Below are 25,353 nucleotides of genomic sequence, written 5' to 3'. Positions count from 1 at the left end.
AATATTCTATATCAAATATCAAATAGTAATGCCTGTCCAGTGAAACATGCTCAAAATAACTGATCATTCTGAAAAACAAACAAAGGGATATTATCCTGGCTTATGATATTATCCTTTGTTAACACTCAACAATGCAGTCATGTGAACAAAGGCCTGTGAATGGCACCAACTTGGATATAGACCAAGCTCTATAGTATAGTGTACTCTGATACAAGTGACGTGATCAAAACGTAAATCGAGTTTTTACCTGACGTGTCCTCCTTGCCCTTTCATCAAATACAATGGTGTCCTTATAATACAACTGTTACATCTCTGGTTTCATTCATGGCCCAGGGCCTGAGGATGGATGCCAAATGTGAAAATCTGCCAATTACAAACATGGCCTCTGGCTTTGCACAGCCACTGACAAAACAGCAACCAATGTGGCCTTCAAGTCGTTCGTCTTCGGCTTCTGAACTGGTGTGGTGGAACTAGATTAAGGTTGGGTGAGACCAGAACTTTGCTTGCAGACTATCACATTATATCTCCAATCTCTTGCCGTTGAAACTAGACGTCTTCCACTGCACCCACATACTGAGAACGGGGATGCAGCTCTCAAGCCAGGATCAACAACTGGACGTGCTTCGGATCGATGAGATCAGACGCATTCCTGCTCTTTACAAATAAAACTTGGTGTTGATTTATGTCTCAGAGGTGAATGAAACTGTTTTTTGCGTTTCCTCGTGATTGTATAAAACTGCTTCTGACTTGTAAGAACACATGACTGCCTGACTTTAAATGCACTTCAAAGTTTATTTGCATGAGTCTCCTTTTCAGGATCTTTTCCAATTCTCTTAAGCTTTTGGCTTCTACACCACTTCTGATTAAGATTTGTTGACGAGAAATAAAGCCATCTTTCATCTTCAAATAAACTCGAGCTCAAACTGAAATGAATGGGAAAGCTTATTTGGCCAAGCTATATTTTCAGAGAAATGTTTTTCCACATTATTGATTCCACATGCAAATATGGCAAAAATTGAGGTCCCCACTGGGTGCATGATATACGCACTGATCCAAACACCACCTACCACGCCACCCCCCCCCCCGCCTCCCTGCCACCCCCAGCTCATTGCACAACATACACATTGGAACTTAGTCTCCATAATGACAGATTATCCCCCACAGTTAAAACTTAAGCCAAACAAAAAGTACTTGCTTCCAATAATACAGCAGGGTGATCGGTATGTTGGCAATTATCATCATAGTTTAATGGAGCTATGGCATACGTGTGTGTATGTACTGTATGTATGCATGCATGTATGTATCCAAAACTCCAGGGATTGGATTTTTTAATAAACAGATAATAGGTGTCAAAAACCATCCTTGATAATGTTGTGGAACATTGGCAAAGACCCTCACTATTTTTCACCTTTATTCGTTTTTAAATTTACAACCACTTGAGCGATTGACACAAAACTTTCAACATAGGAGTGGCTACTCATGGAGATTAAAAAAAAAACAACTAAAGTTGCACGAGTTGGATGGAAAATGTGGCCAGCATTAATGAAATTTAAAAAAATCTTCTGTAGACATAAGTTGTAGGGTGTTTGACACATCAGGAATAAACGGCCTCGGCCGAGCGAATTAAAATGAGGACACAACTTTTTTTTTGTGGAAACTTAAGCTAGAATTCAATTGTAAAGATATATGTGTACACAGAATAATTTCATTTGAAACTTAGGAAATGAAAAAGAGACACTCACGAATGAAGAAAGGATGTCATATTGATACTTGTACTTGTCAGTTGACAGTGAGGTTCCAAATGGAGATTACAAGCATTGGATATACATTGCTGTCACTGTTTATCTTGTGTAAAGGAATGATTATTCTGAACCTGACTTTCCATGAATAAATCAAACTTGAGAAGAACAGTGCGGTATTTAATCGTCTTCACTGCCCGTCATAGACGGGCACTTTGGCAAGTACAGTATTTAAAATAAATAAAACTATTACAAGACTATTCTTCACTCCTGTAACCAGGCAGGCTGCAACAATAGCCCTCTGTTGATGTCAAGAAAATAGATAAATGAATTATCTACCTGGAACCTATCTTTTAATGCAGGAAAGCATATCACTACTTAATGAGTGCAGGTTGGCTAATTGCTCAATCTATGTGTTCATCACTCAAATTGCATGATTTGTAACCCTTCAGGAAGAGGTTACAATCTAAAGGAGCTCCGGGGCTTCAGTTGGCTAGGTGTTGAGCAGGTAATATCTCCAGCCTGACCTTCAAAGCTTGCCACCACCTTGGAATTCTCTGCAGCCCTCTCTCTCCCCACCCCCTCCCCTCTCATGAGTCGATGGATCCAAGGCCATCCATATCATCGGCATCTCATGACCTGAGGCTGAGTCTCAGGGTCTGCTTCTCACTTATCAAAGGCAGGTTGATGACCTTCTAGTCTTTTGGTTTCTCTTCTGGGTTTAATTCCCCCACCTCTCACCTCTCTATACAACTGCTATCTCACCTCTCTATACAACTGCTATCCCCCCATTAATTCACACACATTATAGCATACACCCTTAACTTGTGACCTGCACAAAGTCTATGATTCATGTTCACCTTCATTCTTTCTTCTCTTTCTTATTTCACTTGTGGGCATTGGTTTCTTCTACTCTGTTGTCTCATGCTCTTCCCTCCAGGCCTTACAAGTATACGGCCCACCTCATCCTCATGTTTTTTTCCCATTTCTACACATGTGGAGACCCTGTCCACCTTTCAACTGCAACTTCTCTCCATTTGCTGTGGTCGTGGTGTGTTTGTGCATTCTTAAGTCTCGCCGTTTTTCCCTTCACCCCACTTTTTCTGTTGATCCGTCACCCTTTGTTCAGCTTTTTCATGAGTTTTGACACCTGCAAATATTTCTTTTCAAAAAAAATAAAAAAACGTAGACATTCTTTACGAGACTCTGTCGGCATGTTCACATACTACTCCCTTTTTTGGTTAATCACGCTATTGGCAAACCATATGTACGAACTACAGATTATCCCACAGATTAGGCAGCAAGATAGGTTTTGTTGCACTTGGAACTGTGGATTTAAAAGTGCGAATGAATCCATTTGAACTTTCATTTTGCTTTGAAAAACTGTTATCACTTTGCACAAATGATGGATTTGATTCTTTCGCCACCATTTTGTTTTTTGGCTGTCCGTCCGTGCCCGCGTATCAAATTTATGTTACCATGATAACTAGTGAACCGCTCAGGAGATTTTGACCAAACTCGATATAAGCAAGTAGTATGATGCAGATATGAACGGATTAAATTTTGGGGTCAAAAGGTCAAAGGTCATGTGCCCTTTTGAAAATCATTTTGTAGATCACAAGTCAAGTGAGAAGCATCTGATGTTTTCAAACAAAGATTTTCAATCAATGGTCATGTGACCTTTAACTGAAAATCCTTGTTCCCATAACTTCATCATGAACCACAAAAGGGCTTTCAACCAAACTTGGCGCAAGTATGGACTGCAATACGAAGATGAACGAATTCAATTTTGGGTTCAACAGGCCAAAAGTCATGCGCCCTTTTGAAAATCATTTTGTAGATATTGAGTTCGAAGCATCTGCTGTTTTCCCTCTCATTTTACCTTTAATCGAGATCAAACGTAACATTGGGAGGACATATAACATGAGCGGAGGCACATTCGGACACGTTTGCATCGAATTCTATTTACTAGTTTTTCTAAACAGAAGTGAGGCTCGTATCATGTTTGATGCCTAGTTTTATGCTACAAATTTTCTCTACATGCACAAACACATTTTTTTAGGCTGATACTTTACAATATCTGAATATGTACATTGGCAAAAATATATTTTGTTTTTAGAATAGGTTTCTTGAGACAAGGAAAACATGAACATTTTTCGAAGTGCCAGAAAAATGTTCTCGTGCTTTTCTTATTTTGAAGAAAATTATTTCTTGGCAACGTATAATTTGCAATCCTGCAGTTTTACTTAATATACACCAAAATGCATGATCGAATCAAAATGCATGAATTGATTTTTTTTGATATAATGCTAATTTGCAAATTGTTTCGCAGAAAGAGAGCATTTTCAGATGAATGATCGAGTTTGCATTTTGTCCACCCGGTCTTGTATACTGTACATCAGTACTGTTGTGAGATAAATAAACTCATCTACTGGCATCTGAGGGGTTTTTTTGCTTCAATTTACAATATCAACACACTTGTACTCGAGGGGAGAACTATCGATTTGCAATCAGTCAAAGGGGATGAGAACAGCATCTTGTCCAACTGAAACTGCCCATTAGGTCGGTAGGAAGTGGTGAGACACGCTGTAAACTCCTTCCCGATCAATATATGTGTCATTGTGTTTCCATTGTCAATGTCATGTTTCCTTGGATCGGTGGAGATATGGCACACGTTATACTTTTATTTTTTTTTCTGTCTGCTTTTCCATTCCTTGTCCAACCCATAGACAACTGAATGCCATTTGTAATGGAATATTTATAATGTTTAGACATAAAAATCTTGTGAACATCACAAATGCATTGCACCTCTACATGCTTTATATAGTGTGTACCAGCTTCCAATGGATTGTGTTGGTCCAAAGCATTCCGCGAATAGTTATTCACAAGGGCAGACACCACCGCCTGGCCGTGCTTGTGAGCATTTTTTTTTCCCTAGGCACAGGAAAAGGAAACTTGTCTTTCCAGATGGAGCCAAAGTACTTGTCTGGTTTTCAAATTGCCTGAGCAATCTCAAATGAATTGTTAATGCCACTCTGGGGTCTCACACACACACACACACACACACACACACACACACACACACACACACACACACACACACACACACACACACACACACACACACACACACACACACACACACACACACACACACACACACACACACACACACACACACACAATTAATTGATTGAACAGTATTTGCTGTTCCTACAATAAAATATAATAATATAATATATAGGATTGCTGCAAAAGATGTTAATTTCACGACATCCTATATTAAACTTTACTTGAATTGTAAACCTCAAAACATAGTTCCCTTACCTCAAGTAAAGGCCTTGTCACACCTTGACGTTTTAGCCAGCGTATGAAAAATTTGCCGAATACGCTGGCACACGTCGAATACGTTATGGGTAAGTTTTGTATACGTTAATAGCACGCTGAAGCACGCTGGCATATGTCGTAGTACACCGAGTATGTCGACAAATTTTCAGCATGTTGAAAATTTTTCGACGTATGCCAGCGTATGACACGCGTTCCGTATACACTGGCCATAAGTTGTAGGTACGTTACGAGATCGTTGACACACGTCGACACATGTTACTTGTAAGTTACTCATAATTCGAAACATGTCGAGGTAATGTTTAGCGTCAGTGTTCCAGACTCCCTGGTTTTTTTTTGTCTTCTTCTTCTTCTTCTTCTTCTTCTTCTTCTTCTTCTTCTTCTTCTTCTTCTTCTTCTTCTTCTTCTTATTCCTTCGATTTGTAGTGCGGTTATGATTTAAATCGTTGAGCGGCAGCCTATTAATTATATTATAACCGCACTAGAAATCGAAGTGTCAACATCACCGTCATGCCAAAGAAAAAAAACCACCATGGAGTCTGGAACACTGACGATAAACATTCCCTCGAGGTGTTTCGACTTATGAGTAACTTACAAGTAACATGTGTCAACGATCGCGTAACTTGCCTACAACTTATGGCCAGTGTATGCGGAACGTGTGAGTCATACGCTGGCATACGTCGAAAAATTTCAAGCATGTTAAAATTTGTCGACGAGCTCGGCGTACTACGACGTATGCCAGCGTACTACGACGTATGCCAGCGTGCTCTTAACGTATACAAAACTTACCCATAACGTATTCGACATGTGCCATCATTTTAGACAAATTTTTCATACGTCGGCATATGCTGGCTAAATCGTCAAGGTGTGACAGCGCCTTTAGAACCTTAACCAGTAAGCAACTGTGATTGATTTCCCGACTGCACGGATCATCAGTTGGACACTGTGTGTGTATAAACATGCACAAACAAACACACACACACGTTTTACCCCCTCATTGTAATACATGCAAATCAATGTGAAAAAGTATTTTTCAAAAACTAAAAACAGACCATAGATAAAAATAAAAAGGTAGAATTATATGTGCTCCAGTATTATGAAACAGTTTGTCATTGTGAGTGTTTTTACCCATTTGTCTGATGTCTGCGTCTGTCACCAGGATATCTCAAAACGTTATTTACGGATTCTGATGAAACTTGGTGGACAGGTGGGGTGTGTGAAAAGTATTGATTCAAATTTGGAGAAGATCCGAAGAACGAGAATTTTTAGTGATGCTTCACCATTGAGAGATGGGGTTAAAAACGACGTAGAAGCACGATATTTCAAAACGTTACAGACGGATGACGACGAAACTTGGTAGACAGGTTTGGTGTGTGAAAAGAATAGATTTGATTTTGGTGAGGATGCGGATCCAGATACCAGATTAAAAAAATATTTTAAGCGATTCTTCACCAGTGAAAGATTGGAGCGAAAAACTATTTATAGCATAATATTTTAAACAAAAGTTTTGGACGAGCTATGACAAAACTAGGTGGACGAGTTGGTTCGGTGACAAGAACAAGCGGATTAGATTTTGGTTCAGGTCTGGATCCAGATCCGGCCTATCAGTGGGATAGAAAAACGTAGTGTTCATCATGGTGGAGGTACAGTGCAGTGAAATTTCTTATAATGGCGATGTACTCAAGAAATTTGGATTTCCGAGATCAAAAGTTGAATATGATGCAAGAACACGGAAGGTCAGCTATTATTTATTGGTATTTCTATACATATATGTTTTACCATTATAGAATAACAGCACTTTTTATGTTCAGTCCCCCTCCCCCCATTTAGGTAATAAGCATTGGAACAAATGACTGACAGGTGTTTCTTGTTGTGTTGATTGTTCACATGTAAAATAGCTGTGAATGTCTCATCTTGATTTTCGTTTTTGCCTTTGGAGTCTACATTTGGAGTCTGTTGGCAAAAACCAACATGGAAATCAGAGAACTGTCTATGAAAGAAAAGCAAGCAATTTGGAATCTGAAAGAACAGAAGAATTCAATTAGAACCACAACACAAACATTGGGCAGAAAAATACAACAATTTGGAATATCTTGAAAAATACAGAAATCACTTGTGTACTTGGCAATCGACAATGGCCAGGTCAGCCAAGGAAAACAACTGCATTTGATTACAGAAAAATAATCAAAGCTGTGAAGAAAACCCCGAGAACAAATGTCAGTGACATCACCAACAACCTCCGAAGCACTCGGGTGACAGCATCACAATTTAGCATTCGCAGAAGATTGACAGCAGAATTACAAAGGCTGCACCGCAAAATGCAAACCTCTCATCAGCACCAAATATAGAAGTGCAAGATTAGAATTTGTCATAAAGTACAGAGGTGAGCCAGTTTACTTCTGTGACAAAGTTATGGACAGGAGACACCAAGATAGACCTTTACCAAAGCAATGCAAAGGTGAAAGTGTGGAGAAAGGAAGGAACAGCATATGATCCAAAGATCCATACTACCTCATCTGTGAGGCATGGCCGAAGTAGTGTCATGGCTTGGGTTTGCATGACTACGTCTGCAACTGTCTCACTCATCTTTATTGATGACGTAACTAATGACGGCAGCAGCAGAATGAATTCAGAAGTATACAGAACCATTTTGTCTGCCTATGTGCACAAGAAAATGCCTCCAAACTCATTGGGCAGCACTTCACCATGCAGCAAGAAAATCACCCAAAACACACTGTCAACACAACCAAGGAGTTCATTGGGGGGAAAAGTGGAAGTTTTTAGACTGACCAAGTCAATCTCCTGATTTAAATCCAATGGAGCATGGATTTCACTTGCTGAAGAGGAGACTAAAGTCAGAAACCCCGAAAAACAAACAACTGAAAATGGCTGCAGTAAAGGCTTAGCAAAGCATCACAAACGAAGATCCCAAGAGTTTGGTGATGTCAATGGGTCACATGCTCGATGCAGTTACAGCATGCAAGGGAGATGCAACCAAATACTACTATTATACTACAGTACTTTAAATTTACTTTAGGTTAATCTTTTCCAATACTCATTCCTTAAAATGGAGTGACTGAGCATAAAAAGTGCTGTTATCCTACAATGGTGAAACATATATGCATAGAAACACCAAGACATGAAAGCTGACCTTCTGTACTCTTGCCTCATATTCATCTTTTGATCTCAAAATCGAAATTTCTTGAGTAAATAGCAATAATAATAACTTTGACTTCATTGTTCCAATCCTTATGGAGGGCACTGTATGCGCTCTACTCATGCCATTCTACTTTTTCAATGCATGACTGCACCAATTGAGCAAGTCCCCGCAAGCGATTGAAATCCTCACACATCTACTAGAGTCAAGTTGAGGTCCTCACAAGTATAGTTGTGCAAACATTGTATGATTCCTGTTACAGAGCACTGTTTGTTTTAAAAATGCTAACACACTGTTCTGTTCTGTTCTGTTCTTGCGTATGGCAGCTTGGCTACTGGATAACTTTCATTTCTTGGAAGCACAGCTGTGCCGCTGATGCTGTGCCTCTCCACCAAGTACACTGGTACTCTTTTTGCTGACCTTGGAAGGATGACAGGCTGAGTTTACCCCACCTGGTTAACTCGTTCAGCAGCCAATGGGGCTCAAACTCAGGACCCTACGATGTCAAGCCAGCCACCCTAACCAATAAGCTAACACCAGGTTTGTTATTACACTAAAAAAACGTCTATACTTTAAGCCTATTTACAAATCCACACTATCTGTGAAATCTGGCTGTATTGTTAAGTCTTTCCAGAACATTTGGGAAGGGAATGTCAAATACATTTTCTGATTTCTATCTGCAGCAGATTTGGCCAGTACACTGTCCAAATCCCCTTGGAGGTCCCGTTGAGCGTGTCAATCATGGCAATCTACTCGTGCATTCTTCCTTTATTGTGGATTGCATGCAATTTTTCATCCTGCGCACAGCATGAAAGACATTACTGCAACAGCAGCTGAGACGAGCATCGTAAGCAACACGAAAGTGGACACATTTGGGTACAGACCAAGATCTACCCCATGAAGAGCCCAGAATACTGACATTGGCAATTATTCATTTCCTTGTCATTTCATGATCTATCACTAGAGTTGACTTTTTCTGCAATTCCTGGACCTCTGAAGGAATAACTGCTGCAAATGAGTGCAACAAGTAAACATCCTGTCATGGTGTTAGTTTCTGGATATTGTCTGGCACCAAGTATTTGGGCAGCAAATAAACATTTTCAAGAACAGAGTTTAAACCACGGTTCACAGGCAAGACGATTCGAAGAATGGTTCGCACAGGGCCTTTTCCCAGAAAAATTCCCCAATACCTAGAATGTTGGATCGATGTGTGATTGCAAAGGTGTCCGAAGGCGTTTTGGCCGCAATAGCAAATTTTCCAGCAAAGCTTGAAAATGGAAATGCTATTTCCTAAACGGTTCCCATTATATATCAGTGGTTCAGTGAAGCTCTGGACAACATCCGGATTTGGATATTGAGCCTGACAGTAGACAGACGACCTGAGGATGGATTTCCCGAATCCTGCCCGGGCACCCTCGCGGTGCACTCATGTTGAGTGTGCTCTCATTACACTGGCTTAGGTTCGCAACAGATTCTTCTCATAGCTCTTAGTTAGGGTTATGTCATTTTAGAGCCGTTTATGGTCTGGTGAAATGGACCAACTTTTTAAATACGTCAACATTGCCCCTCTTATTACATTGATCAGCATCCTTAAAACAAAGGAATTCCTCACAAACAAGTATTTGGCGTTTCATCTCTGGACAAATCTTGCATATTTGGCAACTTGTTTGAGTCAAGGAATCTGTTGCTTCATCCGTCATCAAGCTACAGCACAGGCCACAATCGGTCCTTCAAAATGTATTGATCTGTCCGCCACAGAGTTCAGTAGGTTCATGCTGAGTCTGTGGAGACATATTTATGATTGCCTGGGAGCATTCCCAAAGCGGTGTTTCAGCACAGGGTCAATATCTGCACAGGAATCAAGTAGCTTGAAGATTTTACTCTCTTCCTTTCGTCCTCTCAATGGTACATTTTGCTTGCACAAACAATGATTACATCAAGCATGTTCATCATAATCTGCTGATTCTTTGCCGCAAGCATTGCAAAGGCAGATTAACAACTGCCTTTGTACATCTGCTTGTTTTGACTAGAAGATAGAAACAAGCTTATTGGCTCTGGCGACATGCTCCAAATATGTACTTAATTTCATGCGTCTCTTGTTCAGAGTCCCGAGACGTTTCCAATCTCATACTGGTTCACAAACAAAGGCTATAGTGTCACCATGGAAGAGATGACAAAAATAATGATGAACTCCATTCTTGATTACAGACTACCTCATCCATGGATAGTCCTTCAATGTGGTCAAATTTAATCTTCTCTTCACACCGGCAAGCGTGACAGTTGAAAAGGTGAAAATCCTTTTGTATCATCCATGTCTCACCGAGGAGACAGACGTTGCTGGTACGTTATCTCCTAAGACAGGGAACCAGCCACTATTATGGGGCTGGTAGGATGGCCTAGAGTTACATACACTCACCTCTAAGCTGTCGAGCCTGGGTTTGAATCCTGACCCAGCGATGAACTGTCACATCACAGTGTTTTATAGGCAGGGTGATTCATCAATGTGTGTACCATCACTCGGATGGACGTTAAATGGGCGTCCCATCTGCCAGCATTCGTTAATGGATGTTAACGATCTCACGGTGTCCTTCACGAAGAGTAGGCGAGTAAAAAAAAAAATTTTCTTCCCCAAAGCAATCCTTTTGAAGTGTCGCATAATATTCACATGGGCCCGGCCTAATTTGCTGTTTCGGTTACGGATTGTGATCCCCTGCCTTAAGCAAAACAAAGTAAACAAACTCAATTCACTGTAGTCATTAACATAAAACATCTGTTAAAATAAATAAACAAAATAGGAAGAACATCCTATTCATGTGGAAAGCTAATATTGGCCTAATGTTACAAACAGGAATCCCTGTTACCCAATAATCTGAGTATCTCAATTACCACATTACCCCAATGTTGAATTTCCAGGGTATGTGTTGTGGATTTCCTCCGATAAGGTGGTGGAGTCCAACAAGCCATGACGGTGAATGGTATGCTCACAAGTTGTGGAGGTTACCAAGGCTTGAGGGTTGCCACAACATCAGGACTATGGAAATTTTCCCACCGAGTGGGTTTTGGATTCTGACCCACAACAGTGAGGGCAATGCAACAAGGTTTTACCCACTCCAACACACAGCTGCTCCTTCTGACAAGGAGCCATCTATTTATTATGGTTCCCAGAGAGAGAGAGAGAGGCAATATAGGGGAACCCAAACGCTCAGATGACCTGCATGCTAATCTATCCCTTGATACTCTACAAAATATACAGTGTATGGTGTGTCTTTTTCCCGATTTGTGATTTATAAAGCAAGTAATTGTGTGATTAAAAGTCAAAATCTTCCTCTTCTTCATGCTTAACTGTGACGTCACACCCAGAAGACGACTGCCATATTTGTACCGTCTACAGGATACATCGTGGTACGATATAACTCGAACGGCAAATAATTTTCGATTTTCCACAAATGCACCGAGTCAATGCATCATTGGTGGTTGTAGTCATACAAACCGAGATGGTTTCATGCTCCACCGATGGCCGAAAGACCCCAAGTTTGCCGGAAATTGGACGAGGTTTGTCCTAAAATATCTGGGTGTGGATCGGGTCGACAAAATGTTCGCTTTTTTGATCAGAATATTTTACAGAGCACCGTTATGAAACAACAGAGATTGCGAGATCTTGTGGTTATCCACCGAGATTGAAAGAGAGGATGCCATCCCCACGATTAAACAGACAAAACAGCCGTTGCTCAAAACTGTAAGACCATCTCCACTCAGCTACCAGCACATGTACTTTCTCTTCCTCTTGCCATTGCCTGGCAGTTACCACAAGAGCACCTGAAAATGATCAATCAACACAAATTCCTGCAAGTGAAATGAACCACCATCTATTTATAGTGGAGAGAAAATACGTACTGTAAATCCTCAAATATCGTGGGTTTCGAACAATTACAGGCAACCTATTGTGTTCCGATTTCGTTATCGTGGGATTTCATTTCGACCAAACACGGCTCTTGGCCTGAGAAGAGTCATCGTTTGTGTCCCGCGCATGCAAGATCATCTCCAATCGAGCCTTGTGGTGTTTCTCGTGCACCATTTTTAATGGCACCCAAACATAAAGCGATGGATAAAGTTAGTTGTGCGAAAAGGTGAAGAAAGGTGATGATAGGTGAAAAGATCGAGTTGTTAGTGCGGCATCTATAAGGCTGCCATTACGGGATCAATGATTGTCGGTAGACCTTCCTCATTGTTCTCTTCCTCATTCCCAAATGTTCATTTTCCAACTCCGTATTCAAACCTCATTCCCAAACCCCCTCTCTCTCTCTCTCTCTCTGACACCCATACTCAAACCGCCATTCTCAAACCCTAATTTTCCGACACCCTGGACTCGACCCCCCTTTCTCATGCTTCATTCTCAAACCAAGTCACCTCACCAGTATTTCCACTAAATAAATCGCCACTTTAGCTTTGTAATGGTCATCATTCTCTGCTGTTCCAGGATCCCAGTCAAATCGGATCAAAAGAGGCGCTTCCTGAAGCGTGGTAACAAATCCGAAGGCTCCAAGGGCTGGTTTGAGAAATTCAAGAGAGGATTCAGCCTTCATGTAAAATTAGTTGGGGAAGCAGCATCGGCAGAGCATGACGCTGCGAAAAACTACCCACCGCAGCCCATGGAACTAATGCAGGTGAAGGAATTTATGCTGGATTAGGTTTTTAATGCTGATGAGACTAGATTATTCTGGAAGACGATGCCATCTCATACCTTCCTTTTCAAGCAGGAAAGATATGTTCCGTGGATCAAGGTAATGTGGTGAAACATGTCTTACCCTTCTCCAATGTGGAAATGCTGCAGCTGACTTCATTGTAAAGCTAATGCTGCTCTTCTGATCACTGAATCCCCCTTCCCCCTCCCCACATTTCAACAGCATCATCATCATCATGAGCTAAATCTTGTGTTTTGTATTTAGGGCGCAGTACAGTATGAGTACGTAATGTTCTTACCCTCACTCATCTCATTGTTTTGTAATAAAAATAAATAAATATAAATAAATAACTAAAAAAGGCAAAACTCGTGTTTTGTTTATTTTATACCGCATTTTCATGTTTATTTCAATGTTAACATGTACATATATATATATATATATATATATATATATATATATATATATATATATATATATATATATATATATCAATCATGTTTATTACAATTGAAATGGGTTTTATTCTGGCTTCCGTACACCTTACTCTATATTTTCTCAAAGCCCAGGCACCGAAACCCTCATTTCCCATTGGTCCTTTGTTTCCACAATCATGGTTTTCACCGTCACGGCATTTTCGATATTTGAGGTCTTATTGTATTTATATATGTATTGTCTACTCTCCTGAAAGTATTTGACCTCAGAAGCTGAAACTTTCAACCATCACACCTCCACAATCCCCACCACCACCCCACCACCACCCCACCACCACCCCACCACCACCCCACCCTCTCCTTCTCCCCCTCTCCTTCCCGGGGCGGGACATCTACACTGCACGACAGCACGGACATGACCACAGACACAAATGGCATCCCAGGAAAGTATGAAACAGGACGATCCCATAACCTACATGACACCTGGTCAGCCTGCGACGGTGAGAAAAAGCATTCGTTGCTCATGATGTCGGCAGTGTCAGAGTGTGCCTGGGCGGCATTGGCTGTCAGGCAATGACAGGTATTTATGCCAGAATAACATAACTAATTTATTAATTAATACCAAATCCCTTATAAACCATCAATTGAATGGTAAAACAAAACCTACCAATCTGTAGTGAACATGCGACTGGCGTTTCCATCTTCACCAACACCTCCATTGTCACCATCTTCATCCGAATCGCTCGCATAAGGATCAAAACGACATGGCTCCATAATTCCCCTAAAAGCGTTTCCATCACTAATTTTATCTCCAATATATTCTTCAAAATCCCACTGATCAATATCGACATACTGAGAGCCTTCAGAGTTGCTTACGACGGTGGAATCAGCATCGGAATCCGAGCTCGTAATACCATACATCGTCTCTCTATATAAGCCGCCATTTGGATCAAGGTGGGTTCTGAGTTTGACGTCACTGTGGAAAATCGAAAATCGACACATTAGGCCTTTTTGGAAAACTTCGGAAGTTTGTGATTGGAAAAAAAAATTCAATGTTTTTTTTTCCTTTTAAATTCGAAAGTGATGAATGGTTTTCCAAAAATTGTTTTTTTATATTTGGGTTCCCCTTTAAGCGTTTACTCCTGGTTTCTGTGTTGTCCTGCTTTTTGAAGAATATTTTCAATTTAATTCCCCCCCCCAACAATTTAAATACTTAATTCTTTCAATTTGCAATTATTAAAATTTTCAATTGTCAGTTATTTAATTTGCAATATATATATTTTTTATTTCCAATTGTTTAGTTTTTCCATTTTTTTTTTTTCATTATGAGGAAGAATTTTAAATTCTACCCATTGACTAATATTTTGACTTGGCTATGCAACCTCTAGTTATGCGTTTAAATAAAGTAGAATTTTTCAAACTCACTCCACTAAATTAGATCCATAAATGCCCCTTCCCCTCTGCCTTCACTCACAGCTCAAAAAATTTCCCCTTCTCCACTCTTCCACCCCCTTTATTTTCTCAGTCTACTCTTTCACTCTCCACTTATCCCCCACATAACAAACACACGGGCTCTTGAAGGAATCATATTCAACAAGCCAGAGAGCCCAGTATTTCAGCGAAGAATCCAAGTATTTTAGAGTATCCAAAGCTGTGTTAACGACATTAAAAGATCCACAGAATTAGAAAAAAAGTTTTTTTGATGTGATGATATTGACTTTAGTATTAAACAAAGAACTGAATGTGGTTTTTAATTCTAATTTTTTTTGAGGTGTTAAAGTTTTAAAACGCAATGCGGCGGGCACTGCCCCTAAAAATTCCAGAAAACTGCCACATCTTAACGTCATCTGTGTGATGTAATTGAAGGAACAATCATCTCAGCGCACAAAGGATAATGGCTGCACAACTTGCTTCAGACTTGTCAGAAAGTGAATTTGATAAATAATTTTCTGATAGAGACATGCATGAACCTGAGGTGGAAATTGGGGATGACATGGTGCATGAAATACCTGGCATTCACAACAAATCTGGATGACGTCGAGGAAAGACTCAGAAATAACAACTGGTTAAGTAGTAAATCTTTGAGCTAGAACATGATAAATATGTCAAAATACCACGAAACGACACATCTCACTGTAATTATTGTAGTAGCTACAACGGCACTGGATAGACCGCATACCTAAACCAGGCTGAACAGTTTATGTTTTGTATCCCAATAGGCCGGATATGGATTCAGACCTTCACCCAAAATCTAATCGGCTTGTTCTTGTCACCTAGCCAACTCATCCACCTAATTTTGTCATTACTCATCCACGATGGTTTGAGAGATCATGCTATGTATTGTTTTTGGCCCCATCTCTCAATGGTATGCCTGGTGTTGGCTTAATGGTTAGGGTGGCGGGCTTTGGATCCTAGGGTCCTGAGTTCAAATCCCGCTCAGCTGTTGAATTAATACCAGGTGGGGTTAACTCGGCCTGTCATCCTTCTGAAGTCAGCAAAATGAGTGCCAGCATTCTGGTATACTCTGTCGGAGTGGCGACCCATCCAGGATTGTGCTCAATAGCCAAGGAGACTGCTGAAGCAGCACCAACGCTCTGCACAGAGTATGGTCCAAATCTATCTATCTCTCTCTCTCTCTGGTGAGGAATAACTTGTGAAATTTGAACAAAAATTGTCGTATCCAGATGTACAATGCAATACTGGATGTATTGACACTTGTTCCATACTGGATGGGACTAATCCTCACAATGTACATGTACATGTAGTGAATGAGTGATGCACAACAGGTTAGTTAGCACAGATTTAACACAACTGTACAACCGAAGCAAGAGTACTGTACTTACATGTATAAATACACATTGATGCAGATACAATGAATGCGTTGAATACGTGCATTACTAAATACAGTACTTCTTGTATCTTTATATAAAAGGGTGAATGGAACAAAGTTGTCATTGATCGATTAATTAACATTACGTAACGGCACTGGAAACACTCTCTTCACATACCCCCTGTTACACTCCGTCAACGCTTGGACATACACCCCCACTCTCCATCCCCCAATGCATTCCAAAATTTTTGAATGGCCCATTTTCCACATTTTCCATTCCATTAAAATTATCTCTAATCATTGTGGGGATTGTGTCGGCTTTTAAATTGCTTGAATTTACTCATCCCAAACTGGGAATACAGACTGGAGTCGTACGAATGATCTTCAAAATGGGTGCTGCAAATGATGCTTGAAGCAGTTGGTCCATGCCACTCCCCCCCCCCCTCCAATGGGTTTTACTTTGGCTGTCCATATTTTCCTTGCGTCTTGATCTTTTGAGAAAACATGCACTCACTCACACCATCTTTGGTTGTATTGCTACAACCAGCAACAATACATCTTGCTGGTATTCTCAGTAGTTTTTCAGAGCATATGCAGGCCGCATGTAAACATAAATTTCACAGCAAAAGTATCCTTGAGATGATGTGGTCGGTCATGTGATATGTGACGTAATCGCATCACCCTTTTTTGGGGGGTCTGGGCCAATCGAGCATACAATCCATTCCATCCATCCATTGGAACCATACTCTGTACAGAGCGCCAGTGCTGCCGAAGTGGTTTCCTTGGCTATTGGGCACAATCCTGGAAGAGTCGCCACTCCGACACATGATACTCAAATGACTCGATCATCCCCAGCAAGCTGGTACTCATTTTGCCGATCTCGGAAGGATGGCAGGTTGAGTCAGCCCCAGCCCCATCACTAGGGGGTGGCCATTTTGGGGCAATGCCCCGCATGGCGCATCTGTTGCCCCCCTACTTGTACGCCACCCATTTATGCCCTGTTGCACCCTGTGAACAACTTAGTGTTTAACGATGAGCACCCACTGTGAACTTGCTGTTTAAGAGTTCACCTGTGTGAACTAAAACCTTTATTCCAGATATTCAATGTGGTGAATAATGCGGCCTTCTTGGATAAACTGTTCTTTAATAATATCCTTCTTTGAATAACAGTCAAGAGATAAGTGTGCGCTTGCCAGCGAATCTCCAAAAGCAATTGGCAAGACAATACAGTCCAAGCCCACAAGATAAAAGATAATAACGCAAGCACCAACGCCAGCAGCCAAGACGACAGACAGCCGCAAGACCTCGTGTCGAATGTCGATGCTGTGGGTGGTTATATATATATATATATATATATATATATATATATATATATATATATATATATATATATATATATATATATATATATATATATATATATATATATATATATATATATATATATATATATATATATATATACACACACACCGTGGTTCATTTAGTTTTAAGGAATAGCCAATCAGCGTCTTCGATATGGAGGCCCTACTAAGCAGGTTACCTGATTGGTTGTAAGTTAGGTATAAATGTAACATAGTCATAATATGATAATATGAATAAGGAAAAGACATAAATTTACAAAATTAAAGATGAAGTGTACCACGTGACCTTCTCCATCTTACAAAAGTAATTTTCTTATAAAAATTAAAAATGTGTGTTTGCAATCGTGCTTACATTTGAAATTATGCAGATAAAACCTGTTTTTGGTGCATGCATCATTTAATAAATAAAACCGTCAACCGTCAAATGTCGCGAGTCGTGAGATTAGTGACATGAGTCACGAGGGACGAGTCACGGAGAGCGCCAGCTAGCAGCAGTAGAAAAAGACATGGATATACGAAAATGGCTAAGAAAAGGAAAAAGGTTGCGGTTGTGGTTGTGGTTGTGGTCAGCTGCTTTGTACTTCTGATGTTTAAGTTAAATGTTGTGTTTGGTGCTTTGCATATCCCATATCTAGTGCTTTGTGCATAACCTTACCTCTGTGTAATTGACTGCTTTAAATGCGGACTTTGTGGTATCTTCAGGCTGGTCGTATTTGCTGTTGATAGTTTAACGTGATGATCGCACATCATAGCCAACTGTATGTTATTTGAAAGTGCACTGATTCTGGTGCCAACCTCCCCCGTTTAGTCATTGTATCTCTGATATATTAATTTTCTAATGCTAATTCTTGACAACACCTTGTATAAGTGCAGCTGAATTGGTGCCAATTGTCTAATCATTGAATGTGCCAGTTTGTTGCGGCTCTCCTTCATTCGAATAATTTTAGGCCAAAAACATCGGAACATATTAAATCTAGCTGAGATCAATTTGGTTAGTATGCGACGGCAACCTCAGTATAGATGCGTCAATGCTGCATGAATACAATAGCATACCGGGTTATCAAAAATATTAAATATTATAATTGTGCCCCCCCCCATCCAGTTCATATGGCCCCCTTAATAATGAGCCCTGGCGACGGGCCTGGTCAGCCCCCTGGTGAAGTAATTCAGCAGGCAACGAGGCTTGAACTCAGGACCCTTGGATCCCAAGCCGCCACCCTAACCACTGAGCCAACACCAGGCTAATCGAGCAAACAAGGACACCAAAAAAAACCCCCAAAACACATTAAAATCTTCGTTTCAAGCTATTCATTCAAGAAAAAGACAATCGATTTTAGTGTTAAGTGAAGTAATATCTATTCATTAAACCAAACATGAACTTATGATCGTGTGGACCTTTAAGGTGAAGGTGGGAAAGATCCACACCATGTATCGACGGCAGCAGCATTTAGCAAAAACATCTTCAATTGCTTCACCTTAATCAGGATTGAGGCTGTTCACCAATCTCACTACTCATACTGGTTCTGACAATGAAGCAGCGCATTCCAATGTGCAATTTTATTTGACAATATCCAAGATGACCAAACAAAGCACAAGTTTTACAAGTGCTATTTAATGACCTTCAATAAGAGATTCCAGCAAAATGCCCCTGATGTTTAGTGGTAGCTTTTTCCTCAACTCTATTTTCAATTTCCCGGGATCCACAATTAACCGGAAACTCAACTCGGGCAGACGCACAGACACCACGACTCCAAGAAGAGAATAAAAGCCAAAGGCAGTCCAAAATGAGAGGTTCACCTTTGAGACTTAATTATTTATAATGCTCAAGTCAAGTGTGGGGTGGAATGCTCATGACCAGTTTAAATAGGACCAGCTGGAGCAACACTCATAAAAGCTGGATTCCAGCCAGAACCGAGCTGCCAGCTTCGTCTGAAGTTGCCAGCATCTAACACACACTCTCACATTCTCTCTTTGTCTCTGTCTCCCTCTCCAAAGTTCTGTAGATTTTAGACCTTTTCTATCTTTGCTTTCTTAGCACTTTTGCATTCATGGTTCCATGGCTTTAGGTCAGGGACATGTTCAACCCACCCCAAAGTTTCAAATGAACCTTTTTTTCACTGGCTGCCAAAGCTAGTAAGGCAGAAACGACACACTCATGCACTGGTGTTGATACAAACTTGTGAAAATCCCTTTGACAATTGGAACAATCCCCCTTTTGGGTGCTGGTAGGTCCATGGGTAGTGCCCGATAGAGATCTCACTGGCATCGTGTTGCTTCAGGAAACATTGACAAAATGTGCTGCAGCAGCTAACGTCTGCTGCTCCGATAGATGGTGCATACCATCACAGAATATATTGATCGACAAATCCATCAATTGCACGTTTGCAATTTGCATTTGAAAACAGTCGATACAAATATAATGCATTGTAGAAGCAAATCTTGGCCTTTGAGAATAAGTCTGCCATGACTGCAAGCCTCTTTGTGACAAATTTGCACAAGTGCTGCATTTTTGGTATATTGATCATTGGGACACGATGCTGTCACTTCCATCTCGGTGGTGCCCCTCTCTGCTCTGGGCCAAATTAGGACAGGAGAGTTTAATTTCATTTGGTCAGGATGCTGGTGATAACTTTCCTACTGTTCACAAAAGACACCGTGGGATCTTTAACGTCCACAAACTAATGCCAGCAGATGAGACACCTCGCTTCATGTCCATCTGAAGCATTGGGTACACATTGATGAAACACCAATCTGAGAGTCTATAGTGGTGTCCGGAATTGAACCCAGATGAGATGGACAATGGCAAGTGCACCATCCTGGCAGACGCCTTGTTGTCTCATGACATCTACAAACGTATTCATTCCCGATTCAGCTGCTTTGCACATTAACAGGATAGTTAGTGTACCTGCGGATGAGTAGAAAACGACTTTTCAAATGGTAATTACAACTTTCTTGCACTTACCTCTCTCAAGGTTACACTCCTCGGCAGCATTCCTTGAATAACAGGAATAATTCCCCCCTTTTAACACTGAGGGTTGTACGTCCAGGTGATACCCATATGGTCCGTTGTTTGTGCCCATCTGACGGACGGTCAGTCAGCCATTTCATTCATTTAGACTTAGAGTTTTTGAAATTGGCATGTTTGGATCTCTCAAAATCATTAAGAAAATATATATCTGCCATTGTTTCCTGGGTAAATTCCAGCAGACATCTTCGTGGTGTCGTGCGAGAAACCATCAAATGGGACCAATCGATGAGGAATTGCCTTTTTATGTGTTCTAAAGATGAAAATTATCAACAAAATTACTTTGATGCGATTAGATTTTTAATATCTGTGATTATATTTGACAAATATAATTTTGTGCCGTCTGAACTTCGAATCGGTGTATATTTGTTGCCTCAACATGGTACTGTCAACCAAAAAATTGAATCGAAATCAAGGAAAACATTTATATATGGGATTTAAAAGGAAAAAAAGAAACCAAAACAGAAAACAACCCCACAAGCTCGTACTTGTTGCTGTTTTGCTGCATCGTGTCCAACGACTGCCCCTTGACATTCCGAGCTCCCGAGGCGGACATTTGCGAATGACAGGGCGTCGATGCAGCGCTGCGCATGTTCCTCCAGTCCCCATCGATCATCAACCGACAGGTCGTGACACCGCCATGGTTCAAAATCATGCTCTGGGAGTTGGTGTGCGAGCTGTTTGCGGCGATAGGCCTCACCAGCTGTCCCTGCAATGGGCCGCCAATGTTCAGGCAGCAAGTTCAGGAACTGCACAGCCTGCATCAAAAAGTGTGATCGGCACATTAATAATAGAAAAATTATCACTTTCAAACAGTTACTCAGAGCTGTAGGGAATATTCGATAAGATATATGAGATCTCAATGCAACAAAGTTACATCATACACACAGACGTGCGGCAATTATTGCTTTCATCTTCTTTGCATAAATAAAAGGACGGTGTCTGTCCGTGGGTCTCTTTCCATTTCCTATCTCCTCTGTCACCGTTTCACACACACTCACCAAACTTTGATTGTCGGTATAGTTAACAATGTTTTTACAGAATCTAAATTTAGTCTGCAGACAGAAATATCAACGATTTGAATTCTCAACCTCTGGATACCATGGAACTCTGATGTCGCTGTCAAAGTATTGGTAAAAGCCAGGCTAGCTCATTAACAACCTTCAGAAAGGTTAATCTATTATACTTACCCTACTTGGTCTGGCCTACATCAATCAGATGCCAGTTTACTTTTTGCTTGTCCAGTGAAAATTTCCCTGTAGGTAACTTGGGATAGGCATCAAAATATGGCAAAATTCCCCGAAAGGAAAGTTCTTCCAGTAAAAGTAGCTTTCACGGCAACCAAACTGCAAGTTTCGTAAATATTTAAATAACCTGTACAACTATTAGAAAAATAGACAGATCACCATGGGACAACTCACCATCTCATGTCCTACACCGGGTGGTGCCCACTCGTATGTAACTGCACTGAAAGTCGGATCTTTGCGTGCTGCCATCATTTTGGTGACGATGACTCGGTTTCGCTTGTAGATCCGTTGCTGTGTTTTTCCAGCCGGTTCGCCGCCGCGAACACTGGCTGTCAGGTGAACGTGTTTGGAATTTGCGAGAAGGCGCCCGAGTCGTAGGTCATCCTCCATGTCCTGTGGCACGGCGTGCTCCAATCGACTGCATCCACAGTTGCCGCAGCATTTCCTGCAGGTAAAGATGATGGAACGATAGCATTTGCCAAAAAACAGTACACCAAAGGAGCATCATATACATTGATAACCCCTTTTAGCGACATTTCTCTTGCAGTTAAGAAACTTGAAAAGAGGGTGGCCCAAAAACGCAAGGCTATAGAAACTGATGGTATAAAACTGGTTGGAGCTGGGAAGCACGAACTCAAAAATGAAAGGATGCTCAATTATTATAGCCATCAATCAGGCAAGTCTTGTGTCTGACATTTGACCCTCTCCCTGTTGGGAGGATACTTGCACCATGCATATTATGCCTGCACAATCCCAGATGAAAACCATGCAATGGTCAAAACGTTGGTCTTGATCTTTGTCTCATAGGTAGATATACAAGTTTGTGGCTCCTTCATTTAGAAAAAAACAAAAACCAACCAATGGTTTCTATTTTTAGGGCAATTCAAGTTGGAATAATTGTCACATATTTTTCTTGTTTTTGAGGCAGCAAATACTCTAGGGGACGCCAAGCCATGATGTTCCTGGTCACCTCCACGGGTGCTCCGAGAATCCCATGCACCTCTCCTGGCAGAGCAAGCACGGCTCGGCTGCAGCCCCGACCCCAGGGTCCTGTAATCGTACAAGAGAGGAGCCACAGTGACATGTCAAAGATTTGTTACACAGCAACGTGTCTCATTTAAATTAATTGTACGCAAGGGATGTACATTTACTCGTCATGATAAAAGGGAGATCGGAGTCAAGAAACCACCAGCCAAACGCGTGGGTCACAATAGGGGAATAAACAACACTTAATTACAGGAAACTAGCCTAGTTGTTCCGACTGACAACGGGCATGATGGGATATAAAAAAAAATGTGCACACAAAATATATTTTTTTAATTACAAATACAAGACAAAAAAAAAACATGCCAGCATTAATTATTTTTTTGAAACGAACCCTAAATGTTTTGCAAGATCCATTTTCTGTTTACATTGATGCTCATGGATGAGCTTGTACATAGTCATCCGCAAGACAAGGAGAGTAGATGTCAACATACTTCAACATTGATGACAAGGGGCTTGCATGGTGACCTTGAGGTACGCACACTCACCTCAAAAGCTGTCGAACCAGGGTTCGAATCCCGGCCCAGCTAAAAACTATCATCCCGCTGTTTCACAAGCAGGGCGATTCATCAATGTATGTGCCGTCCGTTGGATGGACGTTAAATTAGACATCCCATCTATTGGCATTAGTCAGCGGACCTCAAAGATGCCACGGTGTCGTCCACGAAGAGTCGGCACGCCATCATCTTCACCATGGCCAAATTACAAATTCCTGCCCCAACTACTTCACTGAACGTCAGGCCTGGCCAGCCGGTTCATGAAAGACTTGGCAAAGCTCCCCCCCCCCGCCAAACTCGCGAGAACATGGTAATTGTGACTGCTGAGGAAGAGAGAGAGAGTAACATCGATACCAAGGATATCATTAGGAGATGTCAATGTACTGTGACATTTATTACAAGGTTCAGGAAGCAATATTAAGACAATTTGTTGTCTATTTTTTTTTTCCGCTGACAGTTCGTCCTGATAAGGACCGATTTCTCATAGTTTGTGATAAAACGAGGCGTCGAGAGACGGGTTTAAATGAAGAAAGACACCTTGTGGTTCATTTAGACGAAAAGGTATAAATCCGTTATTGAAACATACCAGTGGTCATGGTGAAGAGGTCAAGGAATAAACCCCAACTCACTGCTTTTCCGTGCGAGGGAGCCTCCACGCGATCCTCCTCTCTCGCTCCGCATTCCCGCGCGTTTTTGCGCATTTCGTTCAATGTAAAACAGCGCGGGACGAAGGTCAACAAATCGGAGCTCGTACACCCAAACAGGAGATCCCTCGAGCCGGTATGGAAGTCTCGGGTTCACAAGCAATGCATTGTTGTTATTGCAGCAGCACTGGTTTGTTTACTGCTCCACGCCCAAGCCGAGCCATCCCCCGTGCGGCTCGGAGTCGCATCCCTCTGTACATGCCCCCACTTTCACATGCTCATGTTGGCGGTGAGTCGCGCACAGGGGGATCCCGCCGCAGCCAATCACAGGCCGAGTGGGCGTGTCCGTAATCCAAGCGTGAACGCAAAGAGTTGAGGAAAGAAAACTTTTTTAAGCCGGCCATCTTAAAGCCTCGTACACACGATCGTTCACAACTGATAAACTGAAAATTTACAACTGGATCCGTATGAGATATAATGTAGAGATGAAACCATAAAACTTTTAAAAAAGAATTTTTTTTTTTTTAAAATCAAAAACAGCACAACCAACCAACGAATGACTCGAACATATTGGGGACATTGTTTCATAATTGTTGAAGATCACTGAACGAATGCTTGGCTAAAGGTATCCAACGCGTTCCGATGTTTTTGGGAAAATTAAAATCTCATTCTAACCCTACACGTGCAATTAATTACAGGTTGCTAAAGTTTACTCCACTACGAATAATGTCCGTGTTGCATAAGTTGCATGAAAAACTTTTCACCAAACATAATTATTTTCAGGGCCGTGCATTTATTATGTACGCAACTATTGTGAGACGTTTTTTACCGACTCCCCGACCAGTATGCTCCATCCACCTCTCCCCTCTCAACCCCTTATGTAATTTTTTTTTTTTTTTTTGTATACCTTGGTCGAGGCTCGTATGAGAGCTAACACAACTCACAGCAAGGAGGCATGAGACAAGAGGGGCGGGAGTGGAAGGGACAAAACAGTGGGGAACAGACACATTAGGTGAACTGTGGAAGGGAGAGGGATGGGGATGGGACGGGGAACATGGCGAAGAGAAGATGGACATTTCAGGGACTTTCAGGAAGGAAAGCAGGAGAAATGAAGGAAGTGGGCTTGGGTGGATTATCGGGGGTAGAAAAGATCGAGGATTTGGATGGGGGAAGATAAGAGGTGGTGGTGAACAGCTGTTTTGAAAGCCTGGAGGGAAGAATGGGAAAGAATAGAGTGAGGAAGTTTATTCCAAAGGCGGGAAAAAGAGAAATGAAAGAGTGAAGATGAGCAGTGATTCGTGATTTTGGTAGTTTTACCAGAAGGGGGTTGTTGGCGGACCTTGAGCGC

At 41.3% G+C, this 25,353-nt stretch overlaps 1 protein-coding gene across 4 annotated transcripts in view; it reads right to left on the bottom strand.

The window, feature by feature from the left end:
* Window positions 1-24,285, bottom strand: part of LOC147014440 (LIM and cysteine-rich domains protein 1-like) — a 36,092-nt gene extending 11,807 nt beyond the window's left edge. The window contains exons 1-5 of one of the 4 annotated variants that reach the window (XM_085852395.1): window positions 23,991-24,285; window positions 22,791-22,870; window positions 21,995-22,265; window positions 21,062-21,331; window positions 4,341-4,673 (exon numbers count right to left, since the gene is read on the bottom strand). In XM_085852395.1, coding sequence (XP_085708521.1) covers window positions 4,356-4,673; window positions 21,062-21,331; window positions 21,995-22,265; window positions 22,791-22,870; window positions 23,991-24,062 — 1,011 coding nt within the window. In that variant the 5' untranslated portion in view covers window positions 24,063-24,285 and the 3' untranslated portion in view covers window positions 4,341-4,355. Of the gene's footprint in view, window positions 1-4,340; window positions 4,674-6,806; window positions 7,038-21,061; window positions 21,332-21,994; window positions 22,266-22,790; window positions 22,871-23,990 lie in introns of those variants that run through there. The other 3 variants (XM_085852397.1, XM_085852396.1, XM_085852394.1) reach the window with 3 other exon arrangements.
* Between the last annotated feature and the right edge of the window lie 1,068 nt (window positions 24,286-25,353).

The sequence above is a fragment of the Eptatretus burgeri genome, chromosome 13, assembly GCF_056783735.1.
Source record: "Eptatretus burgeri isolate ZD-2024b chromosome 13, Ebu_testis_v1, whole genome shotgun sequence".
NCBI lineage: Eukaryota > Metazoa > Chordata > Myxini > Myxiniformes > Myxinidae > Eptatretus > Eptatretus burgeri.
This window is presented reverse-complemented; position numbering and strand designations above follow the sequence as displayed.